Source organism: Gilbertella persicaria (assembly GCF_025201335.1).
Source record: "Gilbertella persicaria strain CBS 190.32 chromosome Unknown B0P05scaffold_60, whole genome shotgun sequence".
Classification (NCBI taxonomy): Eukaryota; Fungi; Mucoromycota; class Mucoromycetes; order Mucorales; family Choanephoraceae; genus Gilbertella; species Gilbertella persicaria.
This window is the reverse complement of record NW_026252021.1, coordinates 77,850-96,998: the sequence shown is the minus strand read 5'-3', so window position 1 is coordinate 96,998 and position 19,149 is coordinate 77,850. Positions and strand designations below refer to the sequence as shown.

The following is a 19,149-nucleotide window of genomic DNA, read 5'->3' as shown; positions in this document are numbered from 1 at the left end:
TGCATTGACCCTTTTGTTTGTTTGAATAGTGTCTAGACCTTTTTTTCTATTTATTTTTTGGTACTAACTGACTTGATTTCTTGCTCGTTTGTTGTCTGACTCTGTCTCTATATGGTCACTGAGTTTTGATGTTGCCCATTACTTTCATGTCCACTTGGTGATTCTCTTTTTTTGTTTACTACTATGACTTGTTAATCTTTTTCTCGTATCAAGCTAAGGATTGATATCTTATTTAGTTCATATCCTCATATACATTTGTGTAGGCTTATTTTAAAGAAAGGAATCTCTTCTAGTACATACAGCTGACTCTATGGGTAGCAATTCTTAGTGGATAACTGGATGATATGGTTTTATGAGTGCTATGTGGTATTTTTGGTAAGAAATGTTGTTGACCTCGATATTCTTTCTCTAACAATATATGCAAGTGTGTTATAGGTATTCAAGTGTGTGGTTTATTGGTATGAGAGGTAATGCTTAGATGAATTATGTGCCAATAACTCATATTGATCCGTAGGTATGCTTGTGCTTCTGCTCTTATTTAATGCTCTAGTCTTCAAGATTGAGTTGCTGGTATGCATTGAATATATTTCTTTTTTGTTGCTCTCTTTTGTGGTCGCCTTTCAATGATGTTTCTAGCGATGAATATAATAGTGTATGATTAGATCCATGTAACCAATCATGGAAGTGTATACGATATATTATGTAATTGATATATATATATATATATATATGTAACAAAAGAGACGTTTATATGATCCAATAATATATAATAATGCTATCAATAATGTCCAATAAGAAGCATAAAAGAATACAATCTAAACTTTTGCGGAATTGGTATTTACTGCCAAGATTAGCGGTTTTTATCGAAGTTGCGTGTATAGGAATGACCTGTTGCTCTAGCCTTTAAATTGATCGTTTTGCTTCTAATATTTTCCCTTTTACTGCCAAGATTTTCGCCGATGTGAACACAGCGTAAGCGATTGCGCTTTTCTTCCGTCGGTGGAGGAAATCTTCCATCTCTGAGCACATAATTCTTCCATCGCTTACGCTAGTGATAACTCTACAAAAAAATGTATTTAGAGCAATGGAGAAACTCGTACACCTTAGGCCTTCGTGATCAGTGTGATAAACTTACACAAACAAAAAGCCTTTTCGAAATAGTAAAGATATTAATAGTTATGCCGAAATTACAAATATGCCATTTGTGTACTCAAAAAAATATTTTCTGAAAAACAATAAAAAAAACATTATTTTAAATTAAAACCATTACTCTAAAATAAATCAAAAATATTTTTTACAAAGACAAAAAAAGTAGAAAATTTGTAATTTTTCTGCTTAAAATTAATAAAAAAAGCTTGTTTTTCAATTTTTTAGTTTTGAATTAAAAAACGAATCTACCAGACAGTAATCCCTTCTTTAAACTAAGACAGTAAGATCATCATCTGGTAGACTCGTTTATTAATTTAAAACAAAAAAAAAATAAAAAACAAGCTTTTTTTATTAATTTAAAACGAAAAATTAAATATTTTCTTCTTTTTATATTTCTGTCATTACAAAAATTACTTTTGTTTAATTTTAAAGCAGTGATTTTATTTTTTTCTAAAGAATATTTTTTTGGGTACGCAGATGGCATACCTGCCATGTCGGCATAAATGTTTATCGATTTTAAGGTATGACTCTTCATTGGTATCTTTTGTCGATAATTCATTATTCATTAAGTCTAAGTAACAAGCAGCAATTGTTTCTACCTTTTCAATATTTTTTTTTGATGATTTTATTTGCCGCACGTATTAGCGGTCTCGAGAGGGACCCACTAAAAGAGGTGCTCGACAATTATTTATTATAAGAGGATTAAAAGAAACAAAAAGGGTACTACAATTTCAAAAAACAAAGAAAGCAAGAAAAAAAAGAGAGCAGCTACTGCGAGAAAAGACCTCTCAAGATGAAAGGTCATTTTTAGCAGCTATACGCTTAATTTGATAGCGAGTGCTATGGAGAACAGAGAGATAATGGAATGGTTGGTTCTGCATGGTATGGGTCCAATGGGCCTTCCAGATTTTAGAGAGACCGATCAAGGTTACCATGGCTACTGAAAGAGAACAGTTGGTTTGAGACCGAATCCGAGAAAAATTGAAAGATGCAAGTGCATCAGAGACTAGATCCAGAGAGGTGCCTGGCCATAGAAATTCCCTGATCAAGGCATCCCAGAACGGAAATTTTTGGGGGCAGCGAAAGAAGAAATGGTACACAGTCTCCTGATCACCACACAAAATGCAGGCAGCAGTAGGGAAGCGAGCAGGAAAAGCCTTGGATAGAAATAAGCGAGTGGGAATCTTGCGAGTCAGAAATCGATACATCACATTTCTCTGCAATGTTGTGATAGGTATGCACCAAAAGTACTTCCAAGCAGCAGAAGAAACTTCTTGCCGGGCAATGATATCAGACAAGGCAGCTTGTGAGATGACCTTACGAAAAGTATAGCCACCATTTTTGAGGGCAATGAAATTTTCATTGTCAAAAGGCAGTTTCAACATACGCACAAAAGAAAAGAAACCAAGAGACCGCTGGATTGCAGGAATATGCACAGGTTTGTATAAGTCTAGTGAAGTACGAACAAGGCATTGACCAAAGAATGGCTCCAGTTGACAATGATTTTGATTCACTGCTTGAATATATTTTCTGACACTACGACGGACATCCAGGGAAAGGAAGAAACTAGTATTGGTGCCAAATAGTGACCCTGTGGATGGTACTCATATAGATAGGAAACTGCTACTGTGCGTAGCTTGAGAGGCAAGTCAAAGGTGTCAGATGGCAAAACAATTGAGCGTAATGGCAGTAAAAGGCATTCGATAGGGTTTGGCATGCATGAGTACTGTTTCATAGGAATAGCATCCATTGTCTGACAGCACATTGTGACAGTGTTACTTGCCAATTGCCTGAGTTGGCCTGGGCGAGAACGAGGAAAGAACAGACCCAAGAGCAGATGTTCAGTCTGAAGCAAAGCACGAGTATGTGCTGCTAGAAAGTCTTGTATCAGAGAACGTTCAGCTTGAGGACACAAAAAAGGATGAAGCCAATGGTAATACAGTGATTTCTGCTGAGAAAACAAGTCAAGAATGCCAAGGCCACCATGCCACTTTGGTGCAGTCATCGTTTGCCAACTAATGCGAGGAAAGATTTGCCGGTTGACAAAAGAAGTAATGACAGTTCGAATGGTATTAAGGATTGCTTGAGTGGTAGGGACCACCCGCAAAATATACCAGCATTTAGACAATAAAAGTGAACTGGCAACTGTAGCTCTTCCAACAACAGAAAGATTGCGTGGGGCATAAATATCCGCCAGTTGAGACAGTGATCGAGTGAGGGACGAAAAAAAGTGAGTGCGCTGGTCCAAGGATTGGATAAGGGGAAAACCTAAATAGATAATGGGTCCAGAATCTGTACGGCACCATGTCTTGGGAATGTCAATAGCTTGTAGAGTAGCCAGCCATTTGTCATCTAGATTGTGGCCAGAGAGAGAGATTGCTCGCACTTTATGGTAGTTAATCTTAGCATTGGATGCTTTACTTTAGGCCTGCAAGTGAAACTGCATTCTGCGAAGGTCACGGATATTATGAAGAAAAACTAAAGTGTCATCAGCATAACTAAGCAATTTGATAGCAGGTAAGGTGATAGCTTGACTAAAATCATTATGCTTGAAGCGATAGCCAGAAAATTGAGTGTCATTCAATATCGACTGGAGAAGTGGCTCTAAGGCAAAATTGTATAAAATACAAGAGAGTGGGTCACCTTGTTTGAGGTCTCGACGCTTTGGAACCAACTGCTTAGAGAGCCAACCATTGATGTTGATACAAATGGAATTATCTCTAAACAAGGTAATAGTGCTGGCAACCAGGGTCTTTGGAAAACCTAAGTGTAACAACACTTGCTTGAGATAGTCAAGGTTGACACGATCATAGGCCTTTTCTTGGTCTAAAAGAATGCCAAGATCTTTGTCTGGTCGGCGATAGTTTGTTGCTGCATTTTACATGATCATTTGGGTGAGCAATCCATGTTCAGCAATATATCTGCCAGGCATAAAGCCTAGCTGATATTTGTTGATAAGTGTAGCAGCTACTGTCATAATCCTGTGGTTGATTATCCGAGTGAAGATCTTGTTATCTGTATTAACCAACTGGATAGGACGATAGTTCTCTGCCCGCGTTAGATCACCTTTCTTAGGCAAAAGAGTCATAAGTGATAGCAGCCATGATCTTGGGAATAAAGAATGAGCTAAGGTATCATTGTATACTTGTAGAACTAGCTGCCTTAAACAAGGAACACGAAGTAGAATACCTAGAATTTCGTATGGCAAACCATCGCTACCAGGGCTACTATGACGAGGTGAACGTCTACTTGCTTTCGATATCTCCAGCCAAGTGATAGGACTTTCAAGGGTAGATGCTTGCTCTTTAGTAAGTCGTTGGCTGTTGGTACGTTGTAAAAGCGTGTTGACATCAGAGGATTGGATCTTGTCAGGACGATATAGCGCCTTATAGAAGGCAACCATCACCTTTGTTTTCCCTTCTGTATTAGTAACCAATCGTCTAGAATTGGGATCAAAGAGCTTTGGTATTGTTCGCTGTGTAGACCTATCTTGTGCAAGTTTTTTGAGAAGACCAGGAGATCGTTCACCTTTTTCTCGCCAAAATTTGCCTGCTTTGAGATGTTCTATTTCGGCAGATTCATCCTGCAAAATAGTAATCATTTTTTCAACCTTTGGCAAAAGAGATGATAAAATAGATGTATTTTTATGATCTCGTAAAATTTTGTTGCGTTTGGATTGAAGCTTTTTCAGAGATTTGGATCGCCAGTTGTTACGCTCGATCTGGAAGGATCGAGTAAAAACTTTGACTTGTTCTTTCAATTCATCCCAAATAGTTTGAACTGAAGGGCAATCAGGATCCAAACGGTTGATGTTATCCATGTATTGCTCAATATGTGTTGTCAAACCTTTTCTATATGCAGATAGTCGAGCAAGATTAGGATTACCTTTCCAAGGACCAGGTCCAGCTGGAGTGTGTACCAGTTGATAGTTGATAGAAAGCAAGGCATGGTCAGTCCAACTGTAGTTAACAAAATTTTGAGTCATAGAAATTACATTGTCAGCATGAGGTAGAGTGCAAAATATATAGTCAATATGTGTGCGACTACCAGTGGCACTAACAAATGTAGGAAGAGGATCACTTTGAAAACAATCTTGAAATGAAGTAAATAGTAGATCATTTCAGCACGTATCAATGTTGGATTTACGGTAAATGTCATAGTTGAAATCGCCAGCAATAATAATAGGCAAAGACGTTGACCGTAAATGTGACATTAATGGTTGTTTGGAAGATAACGTGCGAAAGAATGTGGATCGACTACTACGATAAGCAGGAGCATAAATATTGAGGATATACATAAAAGGAATGGAGGGTTCAGAGGCATGAGCGATAGACGCTAAGAGAAAGCGGCCATCGGTAGAATTGATGGTGGGATGTGCTGTAATTTTGTAGTGGGATTTTAAGGAAACAATGCCACAGTGTTCTGTCCAAAGACTGGATTTAGTCTGGAACTTGAGATTGAACTGTTTCTGCATATTAAGTGTAGATGCGTGTGTTTCTTGTAAGCATAGAATGTCATATTTAGTTGAACGTAGAAAGCGGATGAATAAGGACTGTTTGTAAGGATCTGAAGTTTTCGTAAGGCCACGACAATTAAGGGTGGCAATTTGCATAGAGTCTTTAGGCATATATTATCTTATTGAAAGTCAGGAGAGGTACCTGTTGATCCACCTGTATTATGATTAGGTACCACTCTTTGTCTCTCATCTTCATGATTAAATTTGATCTTTTTACGCTCCTGGATAAACCTTTCTAAGTCCAAAGCCTCTTGGGTTGGATTATTGCTTGGAATATTTTGAAGATATTCATCATCATCCTCTCCATCGGAGTCAATGATTTCTACTTCATTATCTCCTTGCTCTTTCATTTCATGATCCACCAATTCATGCTCGACTACTGTAATATCGTTTGAAAGTGTTTGAATAGTCTCGGTTGCTATTTGACTAAGAGGAACGGTAGTCAATGCAGCAGGAGAGACAATTTGCTTATGCTTCGCACTTTGTGCCAGTTGCTCATTGGGCAGGTTGGATCCTGATCTACTAGCCTTGTCTTTTGTGATCCCAATACGCTTATTAGAAGGGTGGCCTGATCCATGACTACGACGAGGACAATCACGGCTGATATGACCACGCTCATTGCAGTTATAACAACGACGAGTATTAATGAGTTCCATGCAATCTGCTCGACAATGGTCGGATTTTTGACAAAAACGACAAAATTGGGGCATTCTGTTGTGAGATGAAGAGAGAATAGATATTCAATAAGAGAAAAGGTAAGAACACAGAGAAAGTCCGTTAGAACTTGTATAGGTTTTTATTTCTCCAAGAAATGTTATCTTTCAATTGCTATAAAATGTCGAGGTATTTATACTTTTTCTTCTCGGTCAAAATATTGTTTTGGATTAGCTTCTTGACTACGGATTGATTTGTTAGATCAGGAGCAATTAAGAGAAATGCCTTTAGAGGAAGTTGTCAGCTCAGCCAGTAGTACATGATCTGACCTGAACTTGAATAAACTATTACATATTTGTCAAATGCCAATGCCAATGTATTTGTCAGCTCTAACTGTCACTTTATGAGTGCCGTTAATAATAACAGAGTCACTAGGTTCATAACCTCTGACTATGAAGATGATGTAGTACTTCTAGTAGAATGAGTGAATGTCAGTGACTATAGATTCATTGCAATTGCCATAGATGTGATCTGGTCTTTTGCCATGATCATCATTTATTGATCTATGCATGTGAATTCATATATGTTCACAACACATTTCATCCCACGTAAGCAGAAGTTCACGATCAAATTCGGGCCAATCCACTACTCGACCAAGTTGCTCAGGCTCAGACTTGTGAGGATTGTTCAGGTCAAGAACGACGTAGCCCTGGCCAAAAAATACAGCACCGTCCATATGAAATCCCCAGATCTAGGACTTCACCAAAATGGGAAAAACGTTTGGTCATTTGCTCGCGGAGAGTTGAAGGATGAATCAAAGGGAGTCGTTCAACCTTAACTCGAGCAATTTTCGCATTCTGGGACAAGCTGCGGTAACCTTTGATAATATTATTATCTTCCATCTGCAAACCGGTGTTGATCAACTTATTGTATACTTCTGAGTTGGTGTCCCAGCAAGTTTCAATAAAACGCCTCTGCAAATACTTGCGCTTAACAAGTAAAGTGCCAAAGAAATAATACTCTTCATGGGTATTAAGTGACCCAAGAAACTGTTTAAGGCCATTCACATCACGAATATTGGTGATATCGATCAATACACTATCTTTCTCTAAACCGACAATATAAGGCGTAATAGCGCCTGAAGAAAGAGTGTTGGTACTAGCATACTTCGACTGGGAAGAACCAGAAGTGCGTGCAGATGAAGCTGTGGCAGCCAATGATGACGACTGGTTAGCAGACACAAAGTTCTAGCCGCTACTTGCGACCAAGTTCTGGGTAAATTATCGTTGTTACGACGCCCTTTGGAGGATGTCATGTTGTGGGTTGGCTTGCTAGGCGAAAGAACCATTACCTTTTTCAATATTAATACTCTTTAACGCATCATAGCGTAAGCGATTGCATTTCTCTTCCATATTTAAGTGAAAACTCGTTCAAATATTCCTCTCTAAATGCAAAAGTCTTCCATTTTTGATGGAAACTTTTTTCCGTCGCTTACGCTGTGATGAAGATGCATCTTATATAAAACATTTATTTAGCAGAAATACGCCTAAAGACTTATTAGCTATGTCTCTAATGAAATATTGAATAACCAGTTGTTTTTAATGTAAAATCAAATTTTATAATTCTTTTTCTAATCCTTGCTAAATGTAAGAGTGCCTTTTCGTCTTCTCAAAAACCATCACTAGTGGAAATAATCGCGTGTCATCATTACCTTAGATGGTATCTTACCGACTTGGGGAGACAGCTTGAAAAGGGCTTAAGTGATAGAAAATGAATAAGCCATTGAGAACGATCCTTTCGCTAAGTTCTATGTGGCGTGATTAAATAAAGAGGTTCGAGATGGCTATGCATACTGATGATTCCTTGATGCTTATCAAGTGTCTCAAAGTAACAATTACAGAAAAAAAAACAGGATTAAAGGCTTCAGAAAGGGTCGCGTCGTCTGGATGGTATGTCATTTTTAATGAGCCATTATTCATAGTGACTCTACTTTTAAAACAAACATGTTCGCTCTTTTTGTAAAGCGAATAGAGTGTTCTCTAAGTTGAATGCTTAGATACTGAAAACATATAAAGAATGCTGGAAGCAATTATTAAGCTTTATTGTGTTTGAACAAAGACTTTTGTACTTGTAAGAAACAGATTGTAGTGAGAACAATGCTATGGCAAACAAATAAATAATCAAACTTTATTTCACAAGAACCCCCTTTAGGTGCAAAAGGGAGAGGGGGAGCTCCCTTTCAAATTCGTAACTCGCATGGATACTTATGTAAGATCAGCTTATGCTTTCATTTACCGCGTTCGCGTCTTTTTTCTTTTTTTAACCAATGTCAGTTGCTTTAAGAAATCCTTTAGCTTCTTTAGAACAGCTTGAGACAACTGTGTCAAGACGCGATGGGATCGATGAAGAATTGGAACAAGATTTAAGGAATCTAGGAGCTGAACTGATTCAAAGTGCAGGGATCTTGCTTAAACTGTAAATATACTTTTTTTTTTGAGTGTATACTAAAGTAATAATAGGCCTCAAGTTGCAATGGCTACAGCACAAGTCTTGTTTCAACGTTTTTATTATATGGCCAGTTTAAAAGAATTCGGTATTATGGTATGCTCATGGTACAAGCAAAGTGTGTATTTAAATAGACGATAGGAAATTGGTATGGGAGCATTGTTTCTTGCGTCCAAGTTGGAAGAATGCTTTGTTCGAATGACACATTTGATTACTGTCTATGACTTGTTGATGAGAAGAATCAAACATCAATCCATCAAAATACCTTTAGATCCATTTTCTCAGGTACTTTATGCTTGCCAAGACAGGATGAATTCACACTATTTAGAAAGCCTACAACTTGAAAGACATGGCCATTGCTGCAGAAATGCAAATTTTGAGAAAACTCGGATTCATTGTCCATGTTCAATTGCCTTATAACCTTATGATCAATTATCTTCGTATTTTGGACTTGGAAGAACACGACAGGATTACAAGAAAAGCGTGGAATTATTTGAATGATGGTCTAAGAACCACTATTTATGTCACTCATGAACCCCCCACCATCGCATGTGCTGCTATTTGGCTTGCCTGCTTAGAAGAAGGTGTCAAATTACCGACAACGCTAGGAAAAGAATGGTGGCTGTTATTTGATGTGGATGCAGTTAATTTCAAGAATGCAGCAGCCCATATTAAGCGACTTTATTTCAAGAAATTGGATAGGGCTAATTTACCATTGTATAAATTATCCCAACAAGAAGAATAAACTACGAATGAATGCAACTATAATAATGAAATGGCAGGACTGGCTCCTCTTCTAGCAAGAGAGTATTTGATGATAATTGAGCCTTATATGTCTGGATGATATTGGGTCTTTCATGTTGAAGTTGCTGCCTTTCTGCCATCATGACCAAGAAAGAAGGGCGAGGGCTTTTGATGGATACCGCAGGGCTTGAGAGGGCATCTGCATAGACTGTGCTGGAAGAAGATGCGCTTGATTTAGGCCTTGGTTGATTTGCGAGTGTCATTGAACTTGTACGTGAGCCTGCTGCTGTTGTTGTGTTTGATTCGATCAGTTTATCCGTCATGCTTTGACGTAAAGGAGTTAGTTTTGGTATGGACACCTTTTCTTCAGGTTGAACCCCTTCTTTGGATAATGAAAGATCATCAAATTTATTTTGGTCGTCTTTGCTTTCATTGTTTCTTACTTGTCGTTGTCTTTTTCTCTTCAAGGCCACAAAGAACATGACAGCAGCAACAATTGCAATGCCACCACAGACACTAATAATGGGTGCAATGACTTGACTCATAGTAGTACTATTATTTTTAGAAGGAGGTGTATGTGGTGTGTCTACTAATTGATGAACATTGGACTCCCTTTGCTGTTGTGGAATAGAATGCACTCTTTGTTCTAATGGTTGAAATGACGAATGAGTTGCTATGATGGGAGTTGACTTATGTTTGATTGAAGGAGTAGATGTTTTAGGGTGAAAAGTGGCCATTCTTTTATGATCTGTCACTTTTTTACTCTTCAATTGCTTCTTCTTTTTTGAATGCTTCGTTTTGAGTCGATCCATCAAATAGAGAAAGAAAGAAAAGAAGTATGAAAAGGTCAATTTATATATATATATATATATATATATATTGTATTGGATCAAAGTTTTATTAAAAAAATAAAATCATTGCATAAATGGAAACTGGTGTATGCAAAGCAAATTGATTAGCCATATGGAATATCTTTAAGACTATGCTTCTGTGGGAGCATTCAGTACGACTTTATACAAGTCTTCTATAATCCCAAAGGAAATAGCTATTATCTAGGATACCCTTTAATATATCCTAAAAAGGATAAATTAAGCTCTTCATTCATTGCTCCTTAGAGTCAGTGTCCTTTATATCTTGTCTTACCCGACGCTACAGATGACAATACCAATACCACAAGTAAAAGACATCATTCCGAAACGTCTTCGATTACTTGACATTTGAGCACAATTTTATATACCAAAGAGATACAGTCTTCCACAAGGAATTATAGCAAAATCTGAAGAACCACCAATAAAGACCAGGCTAGTGCAATAAAAAATTCTTTAGACGAAAGAAAGGTGATGATCTTTATTCAAACATACCGTGTTTCCAGTCTCGATTTACCAAATGTTTGGAAACTCCGCCCAACAAATTTTCCATAAAAGAAAATAGTTTGCTCAAATGTTTGAAATACTAATGTTGCCAGAGCGAAGGAGGAAGAAGCTGGTACAAGCTCACTGAGCCACACTTTATTTTGAGTAATACAGTAGTAATAAAAACGATTCCACCCCTTTTCCCCTAGATATATAGAATATACATCAAGTAAAATACAATTAAACCTATGGCATGTCTTTTCGCATCAATGTATATTAATATTAGTGACACCACTAAATAACCAACAATACTCGAAAGCAACAGGTTGTTTATGAATTGGAATATATATAAGAGCATATCTCGGCCACCAAAGCAAGTCTTTTTTCAATCAGCATTTAGGCTAAAGTCTGTAATCAATCTGAGATGTTTACTGGATTCCAGTTCAATAAAATAAAAGCTACGCGTATTCGCAGTTAAAAACCCAAATTTTATCTTTCTCATCTTTATCTTCCTCGTTCAAGTTTGTACGCACCCAATCATGACTAACATCAGTGAAGAGACTGCTTGGAAGAGTATCAAACACGAACCCAATTTATCAAGGTTCAGAGAGAAGAAAAAAATTGGTACACGCTCTAACATAAATTATATAGCATATTGGGCAAACAAGGCAGTTGAAGATTGGAATGTGATCGACTACTTTATAAAACTAGTGGAGGAAGAACCAACAATAGACAAAAAGCTAGCAACAGCCAAGATTATAAGAGATCTAGAGCTTGTCCAGGCAGCTTTGATCCACATAACTGAAGTGAAGAATAAGACAACTACCATGATGAGCTTAATAAAGAAGAAGAGTCTGGTGATTTCCACCTTCTGGGAAAAGCATTCTTCAAGATTGAAAATGATTTCACTTGATCACAAGTTGTATGTCAGGGAGACTCAAGCTCTACTTAAAGAAGAAGCAACAAACAGATCTACCCTCAAAAGGAAACAGGTTAACTCCTCATCCTCGTCATCTCTCTCCAAGGCCTCAAAGAAAAGAATCATTGATACACAACTTGAGCAAATTGAGCACGACGGTATTACTGTGCCTGGCTTGGATATTTCTTTGGCAACAGTCATAAAATGAAAGGCCGTAAAGTACCATGAGATGTTTGCTTTGAATCCTGACGCCCTCACACCGAGACAAAGAAAAATTATGTCTGCTGGACTCTCCTCAATCCTCGATCTGACAGATCAGTCTTTTGGATCACAAAGGTCAATCTTCAATGCAGAACAATGGGATTATATCAATGCTTATTTTGAAAAAAGACTTGCAATCAAACGACATGCACTTGACAATGATATTTGCAACACAATTAAAAATTTCCTCCAAAACTATCTAAAATAAAAATTTTGTTGAGAGACCCAGGTGCACCAAAAAAGGCATGCCATATCCAAAGATCTTGGGAGGCCACAGCTTCTAACACAACAGTAGCTTTCTTTTCCTTGCCCTTGTAGCTCCCGTGATGAGCCTTAGGGCAATTCTTCCATTCCCAGTGCATGCAGTCTAAAGATCCAAGCATTCCTGGGAATCCACGCTCCTTTCCTACCTCATACAAGCGTGCAATGTCTTCTTGATTTGGTCTTCTGAGGTATTCGTTCTTGAAGACTTCGACGATTGCTTTACAAAACTTCTTCATACAGTGTAAAGCAGTTGCTTCATTTACACGAAGGTACTCCGCCATGAAGTCTCCAGGGACAGCATATGCAAGCATGCGGAGAGCAGCAGTTACTTTTTGGCTAGTTGAATAACCAAGTTTTTGAGCCCTATCGCGAGATTGCACAAAAAAAGAGTCGTGTTGCATAACTGCCTCCTTGACTCTTTTGTACAATCTACGACTCATTCTGAATCTGCGTCGAAATGTAGCTTCATCTTCGACGGGATCTTCGCGAAAGTAATGTCGTTGAAGATTCTCTTCTCCGAGATGACGAAAGTTCTCCTTGTTTCTTTTACGTTGTCACTTCTTGGAGACATTGGTATCCTCTTCTTCATCAAGCTCCAACAATAAATCAAACAAAGCATCGTTTTGTCTCTTTCTTTGGATGAACCATTGAAGTGCAACCATTGTAGTATTGTGATCCATGTTGATTTTAAAATTCAGGAGTAAAGTTAATTTTATTTTAGAAAGTCCACTAAAAAAACAGACTTTCCAAATCATTTTTTTTCTGAAAAAAAGTATAAATTTTAGAAAGTCTGATGAAAAGTCCGCTAAGGATGCTCTAAAAGATTTCAGTCTGTGAAAATAAAAACGTAGCCACATTTTTTAAATAAAATCATTAGATAATGCAAGTAGAGTACGTGGCATTCATATGTACTCTTAGTATTCGAATGCTTTTGGTGTAAAGGCTTTCGTAACAATTCGATGCGCTTTATCCGAAATGTGAGCAAAGGCTCTTGTTCCTTCTTTGATCTATAGCAGACACTGAAGATTCAATGCGCTTTGTCACCATGTACTCTACTCTCCATCTTGGCATTATTTTTCAACAAGGTAAGAAAGACACGCATTACATATCAATTCAGATGCTAATTACTAACGCAAAATTTACTGTTAGATAATGCAAGTAGAGTAGTTTCTATACAAAATCCAGCATACCATACCTGCTGAAACTCTATACAGCTTTGCCAGTCATTCTGAACGACAAAGCATTCAATGCTATAGTAAAATCCCATTCTAATCGTTTTGGAGTCAGAAAATAAATATCATTTTTAGGTCAATTTGATTTAACTTATTGTGACATTTCTCTTACTTCAAAGGGACAAAGTTTCTAGACATAAAGGGACAATGATTTTTGGCTTGATGCCATCAGTTTTTTGGAAAGTGACATTTATTTTTTGGTTATGGACATTCAGTTTTCTCAGTGACAAAGTTCACCGTTCTCACTGTATATTTGACAAACATCATCGTAAATGGAAGCGTAGTCTTGATTATTGATAGATAAAGTTGACCAAATGAGGATTGTATGGTTGGTACAAAGATGCCGTATAGCAACAACTCGCCAGGAAAACGCAGCAAACACCAACCAAGCCAGCCTCTCCATTCTAAAGCAAAATATAGGAGCCCACACTCCAGAGTAAACAATCCCCCGCGTTCATGAATACCCTGCACTATTCGCAAATTAGAAGGTCTTTTTCGACAGCATTACCGGCGCTGGTCATGGCTTGGTATAGTGAATGCCGTTACTATAAGGGTGTATACACCTATGTTCAAGTTTTTTTTTGTTTTTGGTCAATATTTTTCATTTACTAATTAAAAAGCGTTTTGTGTACATTACCTTTAGAGATGAAAAAGAAAACGCAACAAACATCAAACAAGCCAGCCTCTCCATTCTAAAGCAAAATATAGGAGCCCACACTCCAGAGTAAACAATCCCCCGCGTTCATGAATACCCTGCACTATTCGCAAATTAGAAGGTCTTTTTCGACAGCATTACTGGCGCTGGTCATGGCTCTTGATGCTAAGTATAATATAAAGTGTAAAAATGAAAAAGTGTACATGTTTTCTTCAAACTCTGGAGAATTTTTTATTTGGTGACGTAGCTACTAAGGCGGAGTTTATTAGGTAGAATTGATACAGTATTTCTACTTCAAATTCAGACGATGTTAAATTTTTTTTGGACGAATCAAAATTATTTTTCAGATGTTTAGCTTACCTTTTTTGGACGAAGTAAAAAAAGAAATTAGACAAATGAAAATTTAGTTACGGAAAACGATTGTTATGTTAAATTCAAAAGTAGGTACCTGCATTAAATAACCAAAGCGTTAACCTTGATGGATAGTTTCGGTGTTTTTTCTGCAAAATATTGCTGGTCTTCGACCAGTTTCTCGTAAGCTTTCAACTATCTTAAAGTTCAGCACTGCGGCCAAGTCCCGGTTCCAGAGTTTTCTTCTTTGTTTTTCGCCGTTATCAAGACATTTAAGATTTTGACATCTAATAATCCAGTGGTTATAGTCATTAATAGCTCCATTCTACAATTATTATTATCGTCTACCTTAATAAACCGTGACATTCAACAGTTGGTGCATCGGCTCTTTTGTATGGGCGAGGGTTGACAACAGTCTTGAATGTCTCCAGTTCGCTTTCGCAAGTAGGGCAATATGAGGACGTTTTAAACTCGTCGATTAAAAGAACAGTAAATCCTGCCTTCTTCAACATTTTGATTAGGCCTTTACTTCTTGTGGGCTCCTGGAATTTCGTATTCGGAGCAGACCAATTACCTATCACTAAAATCGAGTTTTTCCCAAACTTTAGCTTTAGCCGTTGAACCAAATTGGCATCATTTTGATCATGATAGAGCTTGCTGTTGAATTTTATCTTTCTGAAAGGTAACAGTCGCAATTTTTCTAATTGTGTGCTTGCTTTGTGTTTTAACCCATTATCTTCATTACTTAAGGACATGTTACTAATCAGTGCATTTAGTGAGTTTTTTGTTGTTGCAGTCAGACGCTGTGCGATGTGCTTTTGTTTTAACATGATTTCCAAATAAGTCGCATACAAATTCAAATCAGTAGTGGTGCTAGTAGTGTCTTTCGGTTGCGGATAATATCCTCGAAAATTTATAACAAACAAATCTCCATAGTATAAACATCATCGTCGTATTGAGAATTCCGTGACAGATCCAGGGAAATATGATTCATTGATCGTCATTGTTTCATTTCCATAATATCTCGTTAATACATGTGTGACAGAGGCTCTGGTTTTGATGTAATCCCTAAATTTTGTAATGTCTACTGAAGAAGATACGGTTTTAGACAAAATGAGTTGGGCGATTTTTACTGACTCTGGCGTATTTTGTTTGCTTAATATTTTGTTATGTCTGGTCAGCTTATTTCTAGTGATTTTTGTATATTTTAGAATTTGGGGCTTCTCCTTCGTACTTGACTCTTGCATGCAAAACATAAGGTCTCGTCTTCCAGGGTCAATTAAAATGTATTTGCCTTGGTTTTCCTTCAGTGTAGCAGGTAGTATATTTTCGACATACTCCTCGTCGATAGTATCTGTCTTCTTATTATTCATTCTTGGCTGCTTTTTACCCGTGGTGATATTCTGTTTTAACACCGAAGCACAAATACCATCAGTTTCAATGGTACCCTGAAATCGTAGAGATTTATTAAGTCCTTGAGGTTTGAATGATTTCTTGTTTAAATTAACGACGTTGCTCCAAATCTCAAACTTTTGTTCCGCCTTGAAGGAAGTTTTCTGCTTCAGTATGTGATGATGAACTATTTTGGAATCCAGAGTAATGTAGGATGGTATAAACGATGTTTTGATTGGAAAATAATTAAATGTTTTAGCTGCTTCAGTTTCCAGAAGTTTAGCAATCTTGTAGAAAGCATTGAAATGCTTCTCTGGGTGAGCTTTAACATTATAATAGATAAAATTCTTTTCGAATTTGTAGTTGTTTGGGTAAGTTGATAGTAAGTCCCTTACAGATGATAATGCTTTTTCATCCAGGACGTCCGAAGAAGGAATTTCTTTTTTTGATACAGCGAATTTCATTTTGTTAAGGGGTTCAAATACTTCTTTTCGGCGGGCTTCTTATATAGCTTGTTTCGTGGCATTTACAGCTTTCATACGATGATCGAGACTGAGTAACTTTTCTTCTTTTTAGAAAGCATGTTCAATAACATACGCAATCTGTTACCAAAATGTGCCTTGATATTATTGTGGTAAGCCGTATTAATTTTAGTACATTCGTACAATGCGAGCTGTTGCGCGTACTTTATCTCAAACGGAGTATATTAAGCATCTTCAAAATACGATGATTTGTGACGAGATATCAATTCACGATAGATAGCGGTTCTATCTTTTACCTTTCCAGGAACATTACGACGAATGATCAGAGCCAGAAACACCTCTACGAAAAACTCCTTTGTTACAAAATCTGCCAAGCTGAAGTCAATGCTATTCTTTAGCTCCTCCAAAAATATGTATTTTGAGAAACTATAAGTATGTAAAACTAGTATATTGACATTGTCGACTAAATCATATAAAGGTCGTACATGATCCTGATTCCAAATATTTTGAATAGTCGTTTTGATTGTGATCACTTGTTTAATTTGTTCAGAAACTGGGGAGCTTGAATTGGCAACATTTGAATTGGAGGAGCTTGATTCAGCAACTAAAGAGCTTGATTCAACTACTGAAGAACTTGGTTTGACTGCTGAAGAGCTTGGTTTGACTGCTGAAGAGCTGAGGTTGATTATTATGGAGCTTGAGCTAGCAGTAGCACTTGTATTAGAAGAGGTATGGACCACATTATTTAGTTTAGCCTTTTTATTTTCAGAACTATACGGCGTGTTTTCTTTACGTATATGAAAAGTTAGATTAGACCTGTACATAAAGATCATGTAATAAGACGTACTAGTTCTTTTTCTATACATAATCGGTTGGAAATCTTCATCTGAATTATCTTCAGTAACTTCTTGTTCGGTTTCTTCTGTTGTATCAGAAAAAGTGTGGTCAATGGGATTTCATCTATTTACTATAATATTCGACTTTATCAGTATTGATTCCACGACCATTATCAGACTGTTTTCCACTTCTTTTCATCATTTTTTTCAATTTTTTACGTATTTGGAATATAATAGATAGTATTGGCTAGAAGAAAGCTATTACACTATATAGTATACAATTGAAAGAAATGAAAAAAAAATGGATTTTTTGGTTATTTTATTCATTGCCACCAAATCAGAATATAGTAAATATGAGCTTTGACGTGACATGTTAAATATACATTCTTTTCTCTCGAAAAAACTTTTTATAACTTATGTAAGGTCACAACATCACATATAAAGCACACTCTTAAGTATGTATTATCTTTTGAATATCCCAAATCGATGATGTATTACTAACAATTCAATAAAGTTGTCTTAAATTATGAAATATGTATATAGAATCAACTGTTTTCTGAACAAGTCAGTAATAACTGAATGTACACGTACGGTTGTATAAAGAGGTTTTTTATAATGCCCATTAGGATAGGCACGAGAGCGTTATTTTTTTTTGGACAGCAGAAATAAAAATATCATAAATATTCTTAACAGCGTTGACATGTCAAATCAGACTAGGTATATTGCAAGTGTATATGACACTGCATGTATAGCACTGAACTATATATCAACCATTCTTCACTTGTTGTTTGCTACAAAAAAGCTCTTGAAAATATACTGTATAAGCATTTTGTTTTAGTAATTTAAAAAAAACCATCAAAAAACGAAATTGTTATCTTGAGCATCCACAATTAGATCTTATTTTAAAACATGTCTTACAGCTAATTTTCATTTGTCCAAAAAAGGTAAGCTAAACATCTGAAAAATAATTTTGATTCGTCCAAAAAAAATTTAACATCGTCTGAATTTGAAGTAGAAATACTGTATATGCGGGTTTGGACAAAAGTTCTTTGCGTACATCGAAACAGCGTGATAGATAGCTGTCGGCTCTGACGTTTCTGGATTTTTCCTTGTCATGAATGTTAGAAAAATCAGGTGTTTCGATTATATATGACGAGAAACTTCCATCCTGCATCAGAAGCGTCGACGTAGATGGTTCTTACTGGCGTTATGAATGGCACTTGCTGAATTGGAAGGCTGTTCTTCGTAGTTAAAAATATCTTCCACCAGGCAGTTTCTGACTTCGCCCATTGTAATGTCTTGCATGGTCGGACCCAATATTGTCTGTTCTGTTGCGAGCTCTTAGCTAAATATCGTTGCAAATGTTGGGGAGTGATTCTATGGTATGCCTCAGTACATGGATGGCTATGACAGTGTTCCTCAGCGAATCTTGGCCTAATTACAAACCAATATTCACCAGCGGCCTTATAAGTAATTCTGATGATAAATTGACATCCATTCTTGAAAGACGTGGCTTGTCTTTCTCCATTAGGTCTTGCTTTGTTTTGAGAAAAGCGATCACTAATTTGCAAGTCAAAAACAATCTTCTTTCGTCTTCAAATTTTGATCTGACCAAAAGCATATGCTCTCTTTCTGCCCACCCATAAATGATATCTATAAGAGAATCAAGGCTTTGGAATTGCATAGTAGAGGTAACGGGCAGACGCATTCCTTCTTCAACAAATGTATAGTCTTCGTTTGAAATAAGTTGCTTATTTCCGAGCTCAATAAAGGTAGTACATCTTTTGCACAAGGTTACAAGAATAGGCTCCTGAAAGCCATCATTGTCAGAAAGATA

The 19,149-nt window shown here is 36.9% G+C and overlaps 7 protein-coding genes across 7 annotated transcripts; 4 read left to right on the top strand and 3 right to left on the bottom strand.

Annotated features, from left to right (window-relative positions):
- Nucleotides 1–8,645: 8,645 nt before the first annotated feature.
- On the top strand, nt 8,646–9,569 carry B0P05DRAFT_575420 (cyclin-like protein; the record flags this gene model as incomplete). Its single annotated transcript, XM_051581640.1, has 4 exons — nt 8,646–8,794; nt 8,839–8,920; nt 8,966–9,109; nt 9,153–9,569. 4 exons carry the CDS (start codon nt 8,646–8,648, stop codon nt 9,567–9,569), a joined length of 792 nt encoding a protein of 263 aa, XP_051430316.1.
- Nucleotides 9,570–9,679: 110 nt separating this feature from the next.
- Nucleotides 9,680–10,305, bottom strand: B0P05DRAFT_591570 (uncharacterized protein; the record flags this gene model as incomplete). Its single annotated transcript, XM_051582917.1, has 2 exons — nt 9,680–9,697; nt 9,748–10,305. The coding sequence occupies 2 exons, from the start codon at nt 10,303–10,305 to the stop codon at nt 9,680–9,682; spliced, it is 576 nt and encodes a 191-aa protein (XP_051430315.1).
- Nucleotides 10,306–11,552: 1,247 nt separating this feature from the next.
- B0P05DRAFT_451539 (uncharacterized protein) lies at nt 11,553–11,882 on the top strand (the record flags this gene model as incomplete). The annotated part of the gene is made up of 1 exon (XM_051573889.1): nt 11,553–11,882. A coding segment is annotated over one exon (330 nt), but the record flags the coding sequence as incomplete, so codon positions are not given.
- A 234-nt stretch (nt 11,883–12,116) lies between these two features.
- B0P05DRAFT_479521 (uncharacterized protein) lies at nt 12,117–12,308 on the top strand (the record flags this gene model as incomplete). Its single annotated transcript, XM_051575070.1, has 1 exon — nt 12,117–12,308. The coding sequence occupies one exon, from the start codon at nt 12,117–12,119 to the stop codon at nt 12,306–12,308; it is 192 nt and encodes a 63-aa protein (XP_051430313.1).
- Nucleotides 12,309–13,088: 780 nt separating this feature from the next.
- B0P05DRAFT_561217 (uncharacterized protein) lies at nt 13,089–13,805 on the top strand. The gene is made up of 2 exons (XM_051580461.1): nt 13,089–13,491; nt 13,560–13,805. The coding sequence occupies exons 1-2, from the start codon at nt 13,395–13,397 to the stop codon at nt 13,634–13,636; spliced, it is 174 nt and encodes a 57-aa protein (XP_051430312.1). The 5' UTR covers nt 13,089–13,394; the 3' UTR covers nt 13,637–13,805.
- A 725-nt stretch (nt 13,806–14,530) lies between these two features.
- On the bottom strand, nt 14,531–15,528 carry B0P05DRAFT_561211 (uncharacterized protein; the record flags this gene model as incomplete). Its single annotated transcript, XM_051580460.1, has 2 exons — nt 14,531–14,691; nt 14,947–15,528. A coding segment is annotated over one exon (582 nt), but the record flags the coding sequence as incomplete, so codon positions are not given.
- An 18-nt stretch (nt 15,529–15,546) lies between these two features.
- On the bottom strand, nt 15,547–17,364 carry B0P05DRAFT_561207 (uncharacterized protein; the record flags this gene model as incomplete). Its single annotated transcript, XM_051580459.1, has 5 exons — nt 17,324–17,364; nt 16,720–17,263; nt 16,556–16,596; nt 16,390–16,496; nt 15,547–16,341 (listed from the first exon to the last, which is right to left on the bottom strand). The coding sequence occupies exons 1-5, from the start codon at nt 17,340–17,342 to the stop codon at nt 15,547–15,549; spliced, it is 1,506 nt and encodes a 501-aa protein (XP_051430310.1). The 5' UTR covers nt 17,343–17,364.
- Nucleotides 17,365–19,149: the final 1,785 nt, after the last annotated feature.

What these genes read in the sequence shown, in the direction of transcription:
- B0P05DRAFT_561217 (XM_051580461.1), top strand. Translation starts at nt 13,395, where the DNA reads ATGCGCTTTGTCACCATGTACTCTACTCTCCATCTTGGCATTATTTTT. An exon ending in ATCAATTCAGATGCTAATTA is followed by an intron (nt 13,492 to 13,559) that starts CTAACGCAAAAT and finishes AGCATACCATAC; the next exon opens with CTGCTGAAACTCTATACAGC.